The sequence below is a fragment of the Mobula birostris genome, chromosome 7 (genome assembly GCF_030028105.1).
Source record: "Mobula birostris isolate sMobBir1 chromosome 7, sMobBir1.hap1, whole genome shotgun sequence".
Classification (NCBI taxonomy): domain Eukaryota; kingdom Metazoa; phylum Chordata; class Chondrichthyes; order Myliobatiformes; family Myliobatidae; genus Mobula; species Mobula birostris.
This window is the reverse complement of record NC_092376.1, coordinates 104610360-104630419: the sequence shown is the minus strand read 5'-3', so window position 1 is coordinate 104630419 and position 20060 is coordinate 104610360. Positions and strand designations below refer to the sequence as shown.

The 20060-nt window shown below is 39.6% G+C and overlaps 1 protein-coding gene across 3 annotated transcripts in view; it reads right to left on the bottom strand.

The window, feature by feature from the left end:
* Positions 1–9284: 9284 nt before the first annotated feature.
* The window catches only part of ublcp1 (ubiquitin-like domain containing CTD phosphatase 1), a 43289-nt gene continuing 32513 nt past the window's right edge, over positions 9285–20060 (bottom strand). For all 3 annotated transcript variants that reach the window (XM_072264383.1, XM_072264384.1, XM_072264385.1), the window contains 2 exons: positions 19486–19613; positions 9285–11190 (listed from right to left, as the gene is read on the bottom strand). In XM_072264383.1, the coding sequence (XP_072120484.1) occupies positions 11163–11190; positions 19486–19613 (156 nt within the window). In that variant the 3' untranslated portion in view covers positions 9285–11162. The remainder of the gene's footprint in view (positions 11191–19485; positions 19614–20060) is intronic.

The following is a 20060-nucleotide window of genomic DNA, read 5'->3' as shown; positions in this document are numbered from 1 at the left end:
GTAAGTGGCTAGCACTCGTCATACACATTAATTGGTTGGATTTACCCTTTTTTGAATATACTATTAACTTATTTTAAATAAATTTAAGATGGCTGATGTTAGTTAGGTGCCAACCTCTGTTAGACATAAAATCAAAATATTTGAAATTGTTTACATCTTCATTTTTTTTTTGTTTTTCTTTAGTTAGTGGTGTTAATACATAACTGTTTTAGAAGAGCCTCCCAATCGAAGACAGGGGATAAGGGATAATAGTTTAGTATGCTGTCTGCCTATTGGATGGTTTTCGGGCTTTGGGGAGGGGTGGGGTTATTAAATTGTGTGTTTTCCAACTGGGCAATCCTGTCATTTTCTGTCAATCATGTTGCATTTTTTGTTTTATCTTTGATCGAGTTCATGCTTTGTTTTTCCTGGTAGATTTGATTTATGCTTATGCAATAACTTACTTTACAGAATCTTATATTAAAGTTTAAATATGGATGTCAATAAATTAATATAATATCCTGGAATTTGAATGATATGAACCAACCTATTAAGTGGAAGAAGATCTTTAAGAAATCAAAAACACTTCAGGCAGATATTATTTTTGTGCAGGAGACCCATATTTGTAGGGAAGATGAAAAACATTTTTTTTAAATTTTGGAGGGATTATCAATTTCATTCTTTATCAACAACTAAAATTAGAGGAGTGTCTATTTTTATTAAATCTAAAATCCCTTTCATACATTTTAATACTGTTACTGATTCAATTGTAAGATATTTAATCTTTACTGGTCTGTTATGTGGTCAAAAGGTGGCTTTAGTGTGTGTTTATGCACCTAATATAGATAGTCCTGAATTTTTTAAGAAACTATTTTCTGCGCTGCCAAATTTAAATCAACACAAGTTGATTATGGGCAGTGACTTCAATTATTTAAATCCTTCGATTGATAGGTCACCAACCAATCCATTGCTTCCTAATAAGGCTGTAACTCTTTTTTATTGGAATACAGTTTGGTTGATATCTGGAGATTTATAAATCCTAAAGATAGGGATTTTTCTTTCTTTTCGCATGTATATCATAAATACTCAAGAATTGGTTATTTTTTGCTGGACACGCAATTGGTGCCATTTGTTGCCGATTGCACGTATGATGTCATCACGTTGTCGGACCACATACCTATGAAATTAACATTTAGATTTCCTGATAACATTTAAAATCTTCTCAGTGGAGATTTAATACTACATTATTACAGGACTTAGCTTTTGTAAGTTTTATTAAAGAACAAATTTCTTTATTTTTTGAATTAAATACAACTGAGGGAATGTCAAATTTGGTTATTTGGGATACAATGAAATCTTTTCTTAGGGGACAGATAATTTCATATTCAGTAGGTTTAAGAAGGAAAACCAAAGTGGAACTTTTAGTGATTACTAACAGGATTAAAGAAACAGTTAAAGTTTATTCAGTAACACCTAATAAAGATCTTAATAAGGAAAGGGTGGAACTTCAAACACAGCACGATTTGCTTTTGACCTGTCCCATTCCATTGAGCAGCAACTTCTCAAATCTAAAGTCAATTTTACATACATGGGGATAAGTCAGGCAAATCGTTGGCTGGTCAGTTAAAAGCGTTTATGGCTAGAAGACAGATTTTGAAAATACGAAGAGCTGATAGAATTGAAACATCAGGTGGTCAGGAAATTAATAAGGTATTTCTGGATTTCTATTCTAACCTTTATAAATCTGACTTGTTGGACAATACTACTTCTATGAATAGATTTTTGCAAAAGCTGAATATACCCAAAAATTTCTACTCAAGATATGAATACATTAGATGCACCTAGTAAACAAGAGGAAATAGCAAGGGCTATATCCTCTCTTCAATCAGGTAAGGTTCTGGGACCAGATGGATATATAGTGGAATTTTTTAAGACTTTTACTAAGATACTTACACCTAATTTATGTCAAGTTTTTACTGATTCTATACCCTCTGGGACTCTCCCAAAAACTTTTTATGAGGCATTAATTTCACTAATTCCTAAAAAAAAACAAAGATTTATCTGAATGTATCTATTATAGACCAATTTCTTTACTAAATGTGGATTCTAAAATTCTTTCTAAAAATTTGGCGTATAGGATTGAGAATATTTTACCTAAAGTTATCTCTCACAATCAAACTAGATTTATCAAGAATAGATATTCACAAATTCATATTCGGAGACTATTGAACATTATTTATGCTTCTCCATCCAAAGAACCTGAATGTGTCATTTCCCTTGATGCAGAAAAAGCCTTTGATAGGGTGGAGTGGATTTATTTATTTGAAATTTTAGAAAGATTTAATTTTGGTCCGTGTTTTATTTCCTGGATCAAATTGATCTATCAAGCTCCTATGGCTGCTGTTACAACTAACAATCAAAAACCCTCCTATTTTAGACTATACAGAGGTACCCAGCAGGGCTGTCCTCTTAGTCCTTTGTTATTTAACTTGGCTCTAGAACCTCTTGCTATTGCTCTTCAGAATTCCAGTAGTACTCAGGGTATTTAGAGAGGGGATAAAATGCATAAGGTTTGGTTGTATGCAGATTACTTATTAGTCTACATTTCAGATCCTAAGAAATCTATTCCTTCTATGTTATCCATATTCTCTGAACTTAGTAGATTTTCCAAATACAAATTAAATTTATACAAAACTGAGCTATTTCCCATTAATAATCATTTGGATCAGTATGTAAAGTAAAGGCATCCGTTAGTCTTGCAAGACCATGGAACTACGCCTGGAAAGTCTTCACTCTCCAGGGCGCAGGCCTGGGCAAGGTTGTTTGGAAGACCAGCAGTTGCCCATGCTGCAAGTCTCCCCTCTCCACGACACCAATATTGTCCAAGGGAAGAGCATTAGGACCCATATAACTTGGCACCAGTGTTGTCGCAGAGCAATGTGTGATTAGGTGCCTTGCTTAAGGACACAACATGTTGCCTTGGCTGGAGCTCGAACTCACGACCTTCAGATCGCTAGTCCAATGCCTTAACCACTTGGCCACATGCCCATGGATCAGTATGAGAAATTACATTTTAGTATTGCTAAAAATCAATTTACTTATCTTGGTATTAAAGTTACTAAGAATTTTAAACATCTGTATAAATATAATTTTCTCCCATTAATTGATTATACCCAACAAATACTTTCTAAATGATCTCCTATGATGCTATCAATTGGTCGAATTAATGCTATTAAAATGATAGTTCTACCAAAATCTTACATATATTTCAAGCAGTTCCTTCATTTGTTCCTAAAAGATTTTTTGACAGAACGGACTCTAAAATTTTATCCTATATTTGGAACGATAAGAATCCTAGATTGAGTAAACCTTTATTGCAGAAATTTAAAAAGGATGGTGGTATGGCTTTGCCAAATCTTAGACTGTACTACTGGGCAATTAATATTCGATATATTACCTGCTGGATTCATTATTCAGACATATATAACTGTCTTTTATGGGTGGATTTGGAGAAAAACTCAGTGAAGGGGTATTCCTTGGCCTCTTTACTGGGAGCTCCTCTTCCTTTTCTGTTCTCTAAGATTAGTAGACAAGACCTTAATCCTATTATTAAACATACATTAAGAATTTGGTTTCAGTTCCACAGATTTTTTGAATTAAATAATTTTGTCCTTCCTAGTTAAATATATCTTAATTATTTTTTTAAACCATCAATTTTAGATCAGGCTTTTTTAATTTGGAAAACCAAAGGAATAATAACTTTTTCAGATTTGTTAATAGGGGATTGTTTAATGTCTTTTACTCAGCTGGCAAATAAATTTGATTTATCCGATGTACACTTTTTTTTAGATATTTACAAATTAGGAATTTTTTTTATGTACTTTGCTTCCAAATTATCCCTCTGCTTATCCACCTAATATAATAGATACCCTCTTCCAGGCTAAACCACTCCAAAAAGGATTAATAGCTACAATTTATAAATTGTTATTGAATTTATGAATGATATCTAATGATAAAATTAAAGCTGCCTGGGAATTGGAATTTCAAGAGTTACTTTCAGATAATCAATGGAGTAAAATTTTTCATCTGGTAAATACTTCATCTATTTGTGCCCGTCATTCCTTGATACAATTCAGGGTAGTGCATCGGGCACATATGTCAAAGGATAAATTAGCCTGTATTTTTCCCCAATATTAATCCTATTTGTGATAGATGAAATACTCAGGTGGCCACTTTAACTCACATGTATTGGTCTTGCATAAAGTTGAAGAATTTTTGCAAAGATGTTTTTAAAACCTTATCAAAAGTGCTGGATCTGAATTTACAACCAAACTTACCTACAGCTATTTTTGGGATTATTCCATTAGAATTCCAATTCCTGCTTCCGCTCAGCGGATGATAGCCTTTTCAACCCTATTGGCTAGGAAAGCCATTTTACTTAAATGGAAGGACCCTAACCCTCCTACCGCCTTTTATTAGCTTTCCTCTATTACGTCCCGTTTAAGTCTAGAGAAAATAAGAAGTCAGACATTGGATAAATCCTTTAAATTTGAAGAAATCTGGTGACCTTTTATTCAGTATTTTAATATGATCTGATTTTTGTACTGATTCTCTTCCAGCTATTTTTTTTCAGAACCTTGGATTTGATCAGAGAGTCTATCTTCTCTTGGTTTTTCTCTCAGGATGGACTGCCCAGTCCTTTTTTTCTGTTCAGTATAGTGGGTTTTTTTCTTATTTTTTTAATATATAAAAATTTCTAATAGTCCTTCCTTTCTTCATAAATTGATAAGAGAATGAATTACTTTTTTTTTCTGTATTATACATTCTATATCAAATTTATTCTTTGTAGATCAACACGTGATTCTGATAGTTTATTTCACCTTCTATATGTACTGTTACTGACATATATACCAGAGATATTCACCTCCTGTTTGTATACACACTTTTTAAAAAAAATAATAAAAAGATTGAAAAAGAAAGAATAGGCCTTCCACAAATTTGCTCTTGGGATCCAGCTCCAATCTGACTTTCTCAATCTACTTGCATACTGAAATCCCCCTTGATTATTGTAACATTACATTTCTAACATGTTTTCGATCTTCCTTTGAAATTTGTAGCCCACATCCTGACTACTGTTTGGAAGCCTATAAATAACTCCTATTAGGGTCTTTTTTTTTACCCTTACAATTCTTTAACTCTACCCACAATGATTCTACATCTTGTAATCTATGTCATCTCTTTCTAAGTATTTGATTTAATTTTTTTTAAACCAATAGAGCACTCCCACCTCTTCTGCCTATCCTTTCAATACAGTCTGTATCCTTGGATGTTAAGCTCCCAATTATGATCTTCTTTCAGTCATGACTCAGTGATGTCGTTATACCTACCAATCTCTAACTGCACCTCAAGATCATCTACCTTATTCCATATACTGCATGCATTCAAATATAACACCTTCAATCCTGTATTCATCACCCTTTTTGATTTTGTATCCATGTTACACTGCAATTTATCCCATTGATAGCAATTTTGCCCTAGCATCTGCCTGTCCTTCCTGACAATCTCACTATTCATCTAGTCGAATACCAACTGCCCCATCCTCAACCCTAGCACTCTGGTTCCTATCTCCCTACTAATTTAGTTTAAAACCTCCCCAACTGCTCCAGCAGACCTTCCTACATAGATATTGGTCCCCCTTAGGTTCAAGTGTAACCTCCTATTTTTAAAAAAAAAACAATTCATACCTTTCCATGAAGAGATCCCAATGATCCCGAAATCTGAAACCTTGCCTCTTGCAGCAATTCATCAGGTCCTGCTTTTCAGCTTTCTACCCAACTCCCTAAATTCTCTCTTCAAGACCTTCACCCTTTTCATTGGTGCAAATATAGTATGTATAAAAAGTACATCCCCCCCCCCCCGGAAATGTTCATGTTTTATTGGATCAGTGCATCTAATTTGGCTTTTTTGACACTGATCAACAGAAAAATCCTCTTTCATGTCAAAGTGAAAACAGATCTCTACAAAGTGATCTAAATTAATTACAAATATAAAACAAACTAATTGATTGCATAAATATTCACTTCCTTCAAGTCAGTATTTAGTAGATGCACATTTGGCAGCAATTTCAGCCTTCAGTCTGTGTGGACAGCATCAGTTTTGCAAAGCTGGACACTTCAATTTTTCCCCATTCTTCTTTACAATACAGCTCAAGCTCTGTCAGATTGCATGGGAATCATGAGTTAACAGCCTCTTCAAGTCCAGCCATAAATTCTCAATTGGATTGAGGCCTGGACTCTGACTTGGCCACTCCAGGACATTAACTTTGCTGTTTGTAAGCCATTCCTGTGTAACTTTGGCTTTTTGCTTGGGGTCATTGTCTTGCTGGAAAACAACTCTCTCTTGCAGACTGCATCAGGTTTTCCTCCAGAATTTCCCTGTATTTGGCTACATTCATTTTACCCTCTACCTGCACAAGCTTTCCAGTGCCTGCTGGAAGGGCATGCTTTACATAGAAAACATAGAAAATAGGTGCAGGAGTAGGTCATTCGGCCCTTCGAGCCTGCACCGCCATTTATTATGATCATGGCTGATCATCCAACTCAGAACCCTGCACCAGCCTTCCCTCCATACCCCCTGACCCCCGTAGCCACAAGGGCCATATCTAACTCCCTCTTAAATATAGCCAATGAACTGGCCTCAACTGTTTCCTGTGGCAGAGAATTCCACAGATTCACCACTCTCTGTGTGAAGAAGATTTTCCTAATCTCAGTCCTAAAAGGCTTCGCCTTTATCCTCAAACTGTGACCCCTCGTTCTGGACTTCCCCAACATCGGGAACAATCTTCCTGCATCTAGCCTGTCCAATCCCTTTAGGATTTTATACGTTTCAATCAGATTCCCCCCTCAATCTTCTAAATTCCAATGAGTACAAGCCTAGTTCATCCAGTCTTTCTTCATATGAAAGTCCTGCCATCCCAGGAATCAATCTGGTGAACCTTCTTTGTACTCCCTCTATGGCAAGGATGTCTTTCCTCAGATTAGGGGACCAAAACTGCACACAATACTCCAGGTGTGGTCTCACCAAGGCCTTGTACAACTGCAGTAGTACCTCCCTGCTCCTGTACTCGAATCCTCTCGCTATAAATGCCAGCATACCATTCGCCTTTTTCACCACCTGCTGTACCTGCATGCCCACTTTCAATGACTGGTGTATAATGACACCCAGGTCTTGTTCCACCTCCCCGTTTCCTAATCGGCCACCATTCAGATAATAATCTGTTTTCCTATTTTTGCCACCAAAGTGGATAACTTCACATTTATCCACATTAAATTGCATCTGCCATGAATTTGCCCACTCACCCAACCTATCCAAGTCACCCTGCATCCTCTTAGCATCCTCCTCACAGCTAACACTGCCACCCAGCTTCGCGTCATCCACAAACTTGGAGATGCTGCATTTAATTCCCTCATCCAAGTCATTAATATATATTGTAAACAACTGGGGTCCCAGCACTGAGCCTTGCGGTACCCCACTAGTCACTGCCTGCCATTCTGAAAAGGTCCCGTTTATTCCCACTCTTTGCTTCCTGTCTGCTAACCAATTCTCTATCCACATCAATACCTTACCCCCAATACCGTGTGCTTTAAGTTTGCACACTAATCTCCTGTGTGGGACCTTGTCAAAAGCCTTTTGAAAATCCAAATATACCACATCCACTGGTTCTCCCCTATCCACTCTACTAGTTACATCCTCAAAAAATTCTATGAGATTCGTCAGACATGATTTTCCTTTCACAAATCTATGCTGACTTTGTCCGATGATTTCACCGCTTTCCAAATGTGCTGTTATCACATCTTTGATAACTGACTCCAGCAGTTTCCCCACCACCAACGTTAGGCTAACCGGTCTATAATTCCCCGGTTTCTCTCTCCCTCCTTTTTTAAAAAGAGGGGTTACATTAGCCACCCTCCAATCCTCAGGAACTAATCCAGAATCTAACGAGTTTTGAAAAATTATCACTAATGCATCCACTATTTCTTGGGCTACTTCCTTAAGCACTCTGGGATGCAGACCATCTGGCCCTGGGGATTTATCTGCCTTTAATCCCTTCAATTTACCTAACACCACTTCCCTACTAACATGTATTTCGCTCAGTTCCTCCATCTCACTGGAACCTCTGTGTCCTACTATTTCTGGAAGATTATTTATGTCCTCCTTAGTGAAGACAGAACCAAAGTAATTATTCAATTGGTCTGCCATGTCCTTGCTCCCCATAATCAATTCACCTGTTTCTGTCTGTAGGGGACCTACATTTACAGTGAGGACTGGTATGTTTTTAATGATGTGCAGTGTTTGGCTTACACCAAACATAGCATTTAGTCGGATGGCCAAAAAGCTCAATTTTGGTTTTATCAGTCCATAGAACCTTCTTCCAGCTGACCTTAGAATTTCCTACACACTTTCTGGCAAACTCTAGCCGAGACCTCATGCAAGTTCTTTTCAACAGTGGCTTTCTCTTTACCACTCTCCCATAAAGCTGCAATTGAAGCACCTGGACAACAGTTGGATGCGCAGTCTCTCCCATCTCAGAAAATGAAGTTTGTAACTCCTCCAGAGTTGTCATAAGTCTCTTGGTGGCCTACCTCACTAATCCCCTTCTTGCACAGTCACTCAGTTTTTGAGGATGGTCTGCTGTAGGCAGATTTACAGCTGTGCCATAGTCTTCCCATTTCTTGATGATTGGCTTAAGTGTACTCTAAGGGAAATTTTCTTGTATCCATCTTCTGACTTGTGCTTTTCATTAACTTTTTTAGGGAGTTGCTTGGAATGTTCTTTTGTCTTGATGCAACTATACAGGGCTTTGGTGAAACATTTCCTGCTGGTTTTGGTCTGCTCCGAAGGAAGATAACTTGACCTAATGGACGTGCACTTTAGTTTCACCACAGTAATTCCTAAAATGAACTGCCCCATGTTGGAATATCACATAGGATGGATTCTCCAAAATTTCAATGAACCATGGAAGATTTCATTGAAATATATAATACTTCTGTCACAACATTACAGGTGCTGAGAGGCTGTCTCATTAAGCTGGAAGGTCTAAAATCTGGGCTTTTATATGTAGGATAGGATTCAGCCATTTTCAAGAGGAAATTTCTTATAATTTGTATATCTCTCCAAATTCATACAACAAAGGTGGATGGTCAATGCACAAGTACAGATTGTTACTAGGTTGGTATTGTAGAGCCTTCAGTTCCCAAATACTGTATGTTTTAAATTTATTTGTTCTTGCAAATATTCCTGAATTATATTCATAAACAAGCAGCTCTTGCTCTGGATGTTCAAAGTAAATAGGAAATAGTACATTATATTCAAATAATAAAAAGCCATTAAAACAATAACATTGGGCCAAAGGACCCCAGCAAGTACTTTACTTTATATTTAAACCTTTGATACACTTCACTACAAAAAAAACCTTTATTAAAAATACAGAATTCAACCTGGAATGCCTGTGTTATTTATTTAAAAGAATGAGAAGCATACTGCAGTAATGAAAGAAACATAACATGAAGAAACCGAAATTAAAAATTGCAGAATATTTCTGGTCCTGTCAGCCAGACTAAATTGTAACCTAATTAATTTTGGCTTCAATTCCTGACACAGCAACCTATGTGGATTTGCAGAAAACACTTATTTGCCAACTCTATACTGCAGTGCTAGGGCAGGGACTGTGGGAGGGTTGTGTAGGGACAGGGCATCATTGAGAATATATGGTTAATTTCCTTTGTGGGTTTGATATACTATGACTTGCAGATTTCATTTCAAGAACTGCTAATTTACCAGTTTCAATACCAAGCAACATGGCGATAGAAGAGCATCACTAAAGAACTACAAAACTCCAAGTATTTACAGGGTGTCCCCAATGGCAGAATGCACAAATAGAATGCGACAACTCTGCTATATGCTGAAAGCTTTCCTTGGGTCCTAGGACCCCTTCAAAGGCCACCACATTTGTACTGTTGGGAACAGTCAGCAATAGAAGACTGAAGCTCTTGATACCTTTCAAGTGCTTTTGAAAGGAAAGTGTCATAAGACACTGAAACAAGTGATCCTTCCACACTTCTAATTCATGCTTTTTAAAACTATCTGCAAGAAACAATATGGGGGCAAGATGTAAGATCACTCCTTTGTGGTGCTAAAGCTCATTTTGTATTTCTGCACTGTGTAGAGTTCTCATTTTAGTCTAGTTTCTTCAGGCACCTTACACAGAGAGAACCCACTGAAGCACTGCCCTGGAGGATATGGTTAATGTTGGATTTCAAAAACATAAAACATTACACCCAGAAAATGAGTTTACCATACAGTTCATCCTGAATAATCTTTGGAGAGGAATCCGTAGTACCTCATAGCAAATAACATTGTCAATGTAACATTTGGCTTGTGGTGCGACAGTGTAATAAACAATAATAAAAGAGAAGCCATACCTTCTGGTATGAATGGCAAGCGAAACTGAACCCCACAACCCATGTCCAATCCAACTTCTGAGCCGGCTTGGGACACCAGTGCTACATTTTCATACAACTTAACTGAGTGAAGGTACTTCCTTCCTTAGAACTGGGGAATTTGCAGGTAATTATCTGCTAGTCCACTGCTTATACACTGGAGTTAATTTCACTGAAGCAAATTTAAATGTTTCCTCTTTTAAAACCTTGGTCAAACAGAAATTGCTCATATGGGAATTCTATCCTTTACGTAGTCCAACCCAGCACACGGGGAAGAACTGCATACCAAAATAAATGGAAGCAACTTACTCTATACAAGAGAAACCTGCAATTAGCATACTTCTGTCTTCTGCCAGCTTCACAACAAAGCAAGGAAGCCACACTTGGACATACAGTAGATCAATGATATCACAGCAGGAATATGTCCCTATGAACTCACACAGTGTGACAGTATTTTGCTGAAGCATGCTGTCCTTTGTTCAGTGTGTTCTTCCACAGGGAAAGACCAAAGGATAAAGAAAGTTGCAGGCAGTATGTCAGTTGATAAGTCCCTTTGGCATTTTTCTTTTAAATATTTGTGTCTATCAAAGTGCTCAGCACATGTTCTGAGTTCAATCACAGTAAAAGTTTTCTCACGTAGTTCTGAAGTATACACAACCTAGTGCAGGAAGATCCACAGGAGGCTCATTGCCCTTGTTTCTTGGAAAGATACCTGCAGACGAGGTGAAATGATCAATAAAAATGGATGGCATTTAATGCTAAAAGATAATAAATATTCAAGAATACAATCAATGAATAAAGAGATTTTGAAACCAAGCTCTGAGTTCTTCATTATCACAGAGGCAGCTATTACACCTTTTTTATTAAAAGTCTGTCAGTCCTTTTCTATTTCATGAGTATCTCTATGGCAACCTCTTCTCTAAACTTACCTTCCTTCAGTCAATGTTAAAACCTTGCTTGTGATTTCCCAGAAATTCCAAAACTAGAATACCCCAAAAATTCCCATATTTACAAACTAAACTGGTTTATAATTTGTTTGTTCCCTGTACTTGCATCCCTAGTGGTATCCTATCAGGATGAACAATTATCCTATCTAAACTAACTAAAGTAATGATGACAAAAGAGCTGAGGGGAGACTTAATTACATAAAATAACAAGACGCCGTAGATAGAGTAGATAGGAATGATTTATTTCCCCTAGCAGAGGGATCAAAATAAGATTTCAGGTAATAGATATACGGATCAGAGGGAAGATGAGGGAAGACTGTACATTTTTTTTTAAGCTGGAGAGTGGTAGGGTCTGGGACGCATTACCTCAAACTCTCATCTCATTTCAAAAAAAGTATATGAAGAGTAGTGAATGACCTGAAGGGTTTATGCTGGTAGCTCTTTGTAGACTGGCCCAGTTGGATTAAATGGTTTCCCCGTCATAGATTTTCTACGATTGTATTAAAATACCTCTTAATGTAGCTTCAGTAAAGGAATGTTCAGTTTAAAATGCATAAATAAAACAAAGACCCATGCCTACAGAACAAATGCATAAGGTACCCACCAACTGGATTCTACTTCTGGCCCTATAGTAAAAGCAAATACATCCATGAATCATTCTCAGAAGGGTATCAATGTTCCGATGTGGCACGTTGCCCCACTTCACAATCTAGCATCAAAGTTGGATACTGAAGGATACTCAGAACAGTTCAATCTGCTGCATCCACAATCACGTGACTCAGCTACAGATCTAGAAAAGTAACTCCTAATACATTATAACACACATCAGCGATCCTTTGTCTCTGAGACAAGACCTGTATTTACTTTACACTCCGGATCTGGTCACAACCCCCAATTCAGAAAATCCAAAATACTTGTACCACCAGACTAAGCAGAATTTGAACTGAGATAGAGGGCTGTACAAACAATGTGAAGAGAATGATTAAGCACAGGAAATGGTTCTTGGCCTGCCTTACTCCCTGAAAGAGCTAACAATTAGCCTAATTCCCTTTTTACTTTCCAGAAGATATCTCTCTTTCAGAGATCCAGTTCCGTTTTGAAAGTTACTACTGAAGCTGTAGATTGTAACAATTCACTGAGTAAATATACTTCAACTTTCACAAAGGAAACATTCAAATATGTATATGAGAAGCAGAAATAGGAGCAGTTCTGAAAACACAAGAGATTCTGCAGACACTGGAAATGCAAAACACATGCGAAATGCTGTCAGAACTCAGCAGCCAGGGAAATGAATAAACAGCAGGTATTTCGGGCCGAGACCCTTCCTCAAGACTGGAAAGGAAAGGAGAAGATGCCAGGATAAAAAGGTGGGGGGGAGGGGAAGAGAGGGAAAGGGGACTCGCTAGGTGATAGGTGAAGCCTGCTGAGTGGGAAAGGTAAAGGGCCGGAGAAGAAAGAATAGGAGAGGACTGTGGACCATGGGAGAAATGGGAGAAGTGGGGTACCAGGAGGGAGATGATAGGCAGGTGAGCAGAGTGGGGAATAAAGGGAGGGGAAATAATAATAAATACATAAATAAAAATTACAGAGGGAGACAGCAATGTTCATGCCATTGGAGACTACCTAGATGGAATATGAGGTGTTGCTCCTCCAACCTACGAGTGGTCTCACTGTGGCAAAAGAGAAGACCACGCACTGACATGTCGAAACGGAAACAGGGATAGGAATTTAAAATGTTGGCCAGCAGGAAATTCTGCTTTTGGCAGATGGCGTGGAGGTGCTTGACAAAGCGGTCCCCCAATTTAGACTATGAGGACACTCAGTCCTCGTTTATTGTCATTTAGAAATGCATGCATTAAAAAATGATACAATGTTCCTCCAGAAAGATAATCACAGAAACACAGGACAAACCAAGACTAAAACTGACAAAACCACATAATTATAACATATAGTTACAATAGTGCAAAGCAATACCGTAACTTAATAAAAAGCAGACCACGGGCACGGTAAAAAAAAGTCTCAAGTCCCGATACCCTCATCATCTCATGCAGATGGTAGAAGGGAGAAACTCTCCCTGCCATGAACCTCCAAGCGCTGCAAATTTGCTGCTGCAGCACCATTGGAAGCACCCGACCGCAGCAGACTCTGAGTCTGTCCGAAAACTTTGAGCCTCCGACCAGCCCTCCAACACCAAGCACCATCCTCTGCCGAGCGCTTCAATCCCGCCCCGGCTGCCGAGCAACAAGCAAAGCCAAGGACTCGGGGCCTTCCCCTCTGGAGAAACTGGACCACACAGTTGCAGCGGCAGCGAAGCAGGCATTTCAGAAGTTTCACCAGATGTTCCTCCATGCTCTCACATCTGCCTCCATCAAATCAGGACTGTGCACGGCACCCTACTTGACAGAAAACAGATATCACCACAGGAGTGGCTGCTGCGAGCTGCGTCGCGCCACCATCTTCTCCTCCTGCCATATTTCCATAGGGTTTCAACAAAGTGGTCCCCAAATTTAATCAGTTCTGAACATAATTTGTAGCTGGTGCTCCCAATGCAGCCTCCTCTACATTGGTGAATCACAGTCCACATTCCAAGCCTTCTCTGGGAATGCTCCCTAACACTTCCTGCACTACATTGATCACTGCATTGGTGCTGCTTCATGCACCCATGCGGAGTTCGCATTTTCATCAACTTTGTCTCCAACTTCCACCATGCTCTTAAATTTGCTTGGTTCATTTCTGACACCTCTCTCCCCTTTCTTGATCTCTCAAAACAGTCTACCCACATCTTTTATAAACCTACCAATTCTCATGGCTACCTTTTCCTATTGTCCCCAGTAAAAATGCTATTCCTTTTTTTCAGTTCCTTTGTCAGCCATTTCTGCTTCCAGGATGAGGCTTTTCCAGGACATCAGAGTTGTTCTCCTTCTTCAAAGAATGGGCTTTCCCTTTCTCCACCACTGATGCTGCACTCACCCATATCTCCTCCATTTCCTGGACATCCACGCTTAATACATCTTCCCACCACAACAGGGATTGAATTCCTCATCCTCACCTGCCACCTCATGAGCCTCCACATCCAACACATTAACTCTCCACACTTCCACCATCTTCAATGGGACCGTACCAGCAAACACATCTTTACTTCCTGCAGGGATCACTCCCTCTGTGATTCCCACGTCCATTCATCCCTCTCCATTAATCTCCCTCCTGGTACATATACCTGCAAGCAACAGAAATGCATACCTGCCCATTCACTTCCTTCTTTACCTCCATTCAGTGCCCCAAACAGTCCTTCCAGGGAAGGCAACACTTCACCTGCGAATCTGTTGGGGTCATCTATTGTATCCAGTGTTCCTGATGCGGCCTCCTCTATATTGGTGAGACTCAATATAAATTGAGGGACTGCTTCATCAAGCACTTCTGCTCCATCAACCAGAAGTGAATTTCCCACTGACGAACCATTTTAATTCCTATCCCCATTCCCATTTTTGACATGTCAGTCCAGGATCTCCCCCTCTGCCACAATGAGGCCACCCTCAGGGTGAAGGAGCAACACAGCTCACATTCTATCTAAGTAGCCTCCAACATGATGGCAAAAACATCAATTTCTCCTTCTAGTAACCCTTTCCCCCCACAGAACATACAACATAGAAATTTACAGCACATTACAGACCCTTCAGTCCACAATATTGTGCCGACCATGTAACCTACTCTAGAAACTGCCTAGAATTTCCCCAGTGTATAGCCCTCTACTTTTCTAAGCTCCATGTAACTATCTAAGAGGCTCTTAAAAGACCCTTTTGTATCCACTTCCACCACCACCACCAGCAGTGTGTTCCATGCATCCACCACTCTCTTTGTGTAAAACGTACCCCTGACATCCCCTCGGTACCTATTTCCAAGCACCTTAAAATGCTATTTCAGCCATGGGAAAAAGTCTCTGGCTATCCACACAATCAATGCTCCTAATCATCTTATAAACTTCTATCAGGTCAACTCTCATTCTCTGTTGCTCCAAGGAGAAAAGGGCCAAGTATCTACTCTCTTAAGGTGCGCCCTCCAATCCAGGCAACATCCTCGTAAATCTCCTCTGCACTCTCTCTATAGAATCCACATCTTTCCTGTAGTGAGGTGACCAAAACTGAACACAGTGTGGGGTCTGACCAAATTCTTGTATAGCCGTAACATTACTTCACCACTCTTGAACTAAATCCCACGGTTGATGAATGCCAACACACCATACACCTTCTTAACAACACTGTCAACCTGCAAAGCAGCTTTGAATGTCCTATCGACACGGACATCAAGATCTCTCAGATCCTCCGCACTGCCAAGAGTCTTACCACTTATATTATATTCTGTCTTCAAATTGGACCTACCAGAATGAATCACTTCTCACTTATCTGGGTTGAAATCCATCTGCCACTTCTCAGTCCAGTTCTGCATCCTATTGATGTCCCCCTTCTCTTTTTCTTTTTATCTTTTCCCCTCCACCCATCTCCCACCAACCTCTTACCTCTTTTCCTAACCTCCCCCTGGTGCCCCTCCATCCCTTACTCCTACGGTCCACTCTCCTCTCCTATCAGATTCCTTCTTCTCCAGCCCTTTACCTTTCCCAACCACCTGGCTTCATTTATCACCTTCTAGCTAGTCCTCCTTCCCCTCCCCCCACCTTTTTTATTCTGGCATCTCCTCCCTTCCCTTCTTCTCCAGAATATGGCTCTTGGTTGAAATGTCCACTGTTTATTCCTTTCCATAAATGCTGCCTGACCTGCTAAGTTACTCTAGCATTTTGTGTGCATGGTTCTGAGAAGGCTTTTAAGTGTTAACCAGGTAAATAGATTCAAAAGGAAGGGGAGAAGATGGAAAACATCATTTTAAAGTACAAGACATTAGAATGGATAGAAGTTTGGTTAAAGAAAAAACAAAGGAAACATGTCATTTCCATATTGTCATACTGTAAGCTGCAAAGTGCCCCAGCCATCAGTACCAAGGGCCAACTACACACAGTTGAAATTGCCTTAGATGAAAGGATGGAGAGCAAGTTATCCAGGTTTGTTGAGGACAGTTTGATGCAGGAACAAGTTGCGAGGATACTGTGACGCCAAAGCTATCGGACAATTGATGCTAATGACAGAGAGACAATGGAGAAACGTTCAAAATGCTAATAAGAGAGGAGAGAGGGATTAACGGAAAAGAAACACAATTCAGTATATTGACAGATCGGTTGCTTTGAACCTGAACTGCTTGAAGTTTGATGGACAGGCGATACTCCAGCAGGGGGATTAAAAAGAATAGGTTCGCTAAGGCACAGGACACTATGAGACCACGAGATAACAAGACCCTGAAAAGAGTGGTGTGCCCCCACAAGTTGGTGTGAGTTCGGAGGTCCGGTTCGCAGGAACCGACCATAGGCTCACAGGGTGTAAAGGTACGATCGGTGGGAACCTGGTGTATGTGTTCGCCCTTGCCTGGGTGCCGGGTTTGCCGCGGAAGAACGATCGTATCCGGGACGGAGGGGTCACAGTCAGTGACCACAGCGGAATAGAAGACATCAAAAAGGGTCTGCCCGAAACCAACTGTGAAGACATCAAAGGTCTGACTGAACCAAATTGCATCCCCCCCCCCACCCAACAGCAATTACTGTGAACTGTACTAAGCTGAACTGAACTCTGCGTCACTTAAGACTGATCATTTTACCCCTAGACTGCGAAAGAGCTTGGTTGATCCCTATTATCCTAGTTCTGTGTACATGTCTGTATTATCATTGCTAACCTGTTGCATTTATATCCTTACGATTAGAGTACTGTGTTACTTATTTCTTTAATAAAACTTCATTAGTTCCTAGTAATCCAGACTCTGAGTGGTCCATTTCGGCTGGTTTGGCAACCCAGTTGCAAGGTATGTAACAACACCAAGTGCATAGCAGAAGACAGCAGAGAGTACCAAGGGGTACCAAGGGTAACATTACTTTCTCTGGGAAAAAGGACAGAAAAACAGAATATTATCTGAAAGGTTTGAAACAAAGAACTATTTCCCTTCAGAGACTTGGCATTCTTATACAAGCAAAATACAATGGAAATGTAATGCCCTAAGTTAGAATTCCACTGCTTTGCTGTGAGGTAGTTTGGCTGGTGGTACTGTGACATCAGCGCCAGACTCCGGAACGGAGGCTCCCAGGTTCGAATCCAGTCCGGCTTTCCATCCGTGCCGGGTTGAGTGTTGAGCTTGCAACTCAACCTCGTAAAATAAAGAAAAATACTGCGAAATGTCTGTGCGAGGAGTGGCGCCCCACACAGCCTTCCAATCCACGCCTTGTAAGGCATGAAAATGCCTGACACTGGCCTCTCAGGCCTGAGTCGATGTCATCATCATCATCATGTTTATATTAGCAGTTTTCTGTAAAAGCAGTGTGTCATACTAGAAAGTGTGTTTTGGCTTCAGCTAAGATAGAGACACATGTTGTCCAGATTAGGAATGTGAGTCAGCCTATCAGGATTGTGGGATGAGAGAGAAGGTACTAGAGAGCTGTGGGAAAGTTTTCTGAAGGACAGTAGTCTGGTTTGGAGTCTTTTGGTGGGAGCTGCAGAGCTGGACAGAACACTGTTGCAAGAAGTGCTTTGTGTAGATGAATGGCTCCAAGGAGGAAGGGGCCAGTACTCCTGAAAGAGCCAGTTCATTCAAGATGGTCTTTGAGGGGAATTGTGCTTTCACGTAGACCGTGGGTCCAGCGCATGAGTGAGAGATACACCCCCGAATACTCCAGTAGAAGCTCCAACACTGGTGTACATTACACTGGTTTAACTGTAATGGGCCTTTCTATTTTATTTTATTCCCTATTAGCCATTTGATAAAGCTGAAATTGATAAATACACTTTCATTATAATTTTATGCAATGTACGATGTGTTATTTCTTGCCAACCGATAATTGTATATAAGCAGTATTTCCACAGCATTCACTCAAATCAAGGTTCCTTTAATCGGAACATCACAACATTCCTGCTTGGTTGAACCCCAAATCATACCAACCCTAGACAATTTTTTTTCTTTTTTTTTGGAAAGGTGGACCTCTCACCATGGAGTCACATGACTATTGGCAGTGTCAGTTAATGAGCCAAGTCTGCATATGACCCCAGTGATGGGGTTACAGAAGCATGCAAGTACATAATCAGTTAAGGTGATAAATAAAACACATTACTTATTTATTTATTTAGTGTAAAGCACAAAGTAGGCACTTCCAGCCTTTCGAGCCATGCTGCTCCAGCAACCCCACAAGCCCAATTGACTTGTTAGTTATTAGTACAGGGGCATGGACTAAGAGATTGGGGAAGCCTTGCGACAACTGTACAGAGTTTTATCGATCCCACATCCAAGATACTCATCCTTATTTTGGTCTCCTTATTCAAGGAAGGTTACCCTTGACTTAGAGCCTAAGAGAGGAAATGCAGTAGAATTAAGCAGAATGAACCTGTGGTCCTGGAGTTGGAAGAACAAGAGGAATGTTATCGAAATGTATAATATTCTGAGGAGGCATAATGTGGCAAATGCGCATGGCTGTTTTCCCTGGATGAGAAAAGTAAAAGGCAGCATATTCTCAAGAAAAGGGGTCAAATACTTGGAATTCACTTGAGCAAATTTTATCTTACAATATTGAAACCTTTTGGAATTCTGTTCCCTGTAGATACTTTAATAAGGACAAGGTAGATAGAAATTTGGAGATCAGAGAAAAGAAGTGGATTGAAGGCGAGAAAACAAAAGTCACATAACCCATAATCTTATTGAATGGCAGTGCAGTATTAGGGGCCCACATGACTGATTCTTGCTCCAGTTGTTATGTCTTTAATAAGTTTTGTTTACTTCAAAGAACCATGTTCTATAGAGAACACCATAGTTCTAGAGTTCCAGAGTTGGAATCTCTTCTTACTAAAACAGAATCCAAATCTCCCTGCCGAAGACAGCAGCAGTACCATTATCGTCATTCAACTGCCGGATCATCCATGTAGTATCAAGTTAGAGCACAGCCTTGCCACTGGGTATAGTGGAGTGAGAGATAGTATTCATACCTTTCCCAGTATTTATGATTAAGCTCCGTAAAGTCTTCTAGCTTGCCAATCTCCTTCAGGTATTGCGATAATTTCAATAGTTCCATATCTTTATCTCGGTTAAGATGAGCCTTCATAAAAGGTCTAATCTGGAAATAAATTGCAATAAAACTCTAGTTAAGTTTACAACTTGCCATTCCACAAGGAAAGTTAGCTCAGTTTTACTTCAAAAACAGAGGGCACACTATATGGACACTGTTCTCTTTCTATCATCTTAAGAGATAATACATGGACATAGGAATATTACAAGTGAATGATTGCCTTTAGGATGTGAGAAAATAGTGCTTTCTTTCATCTGTACTACAGCCACGTTCTGAATTCCAATGATTACAGTAAGTGAATCAAAGTATAACAATGCTTTTTCTTTGTGAAATAGATGTTTAATAAAATTGCTGTTCAAAAACCACAAAAATGAAACTACATGCTCAAAAGGCACAAACATCTGATTAAAATAAAAGCAACACACATAAAAATGCTGGTGAATGCAGCAGGCCAGGCAGCATCTATCTTACTATCTCTTCTTTCAGTTAGTCTTG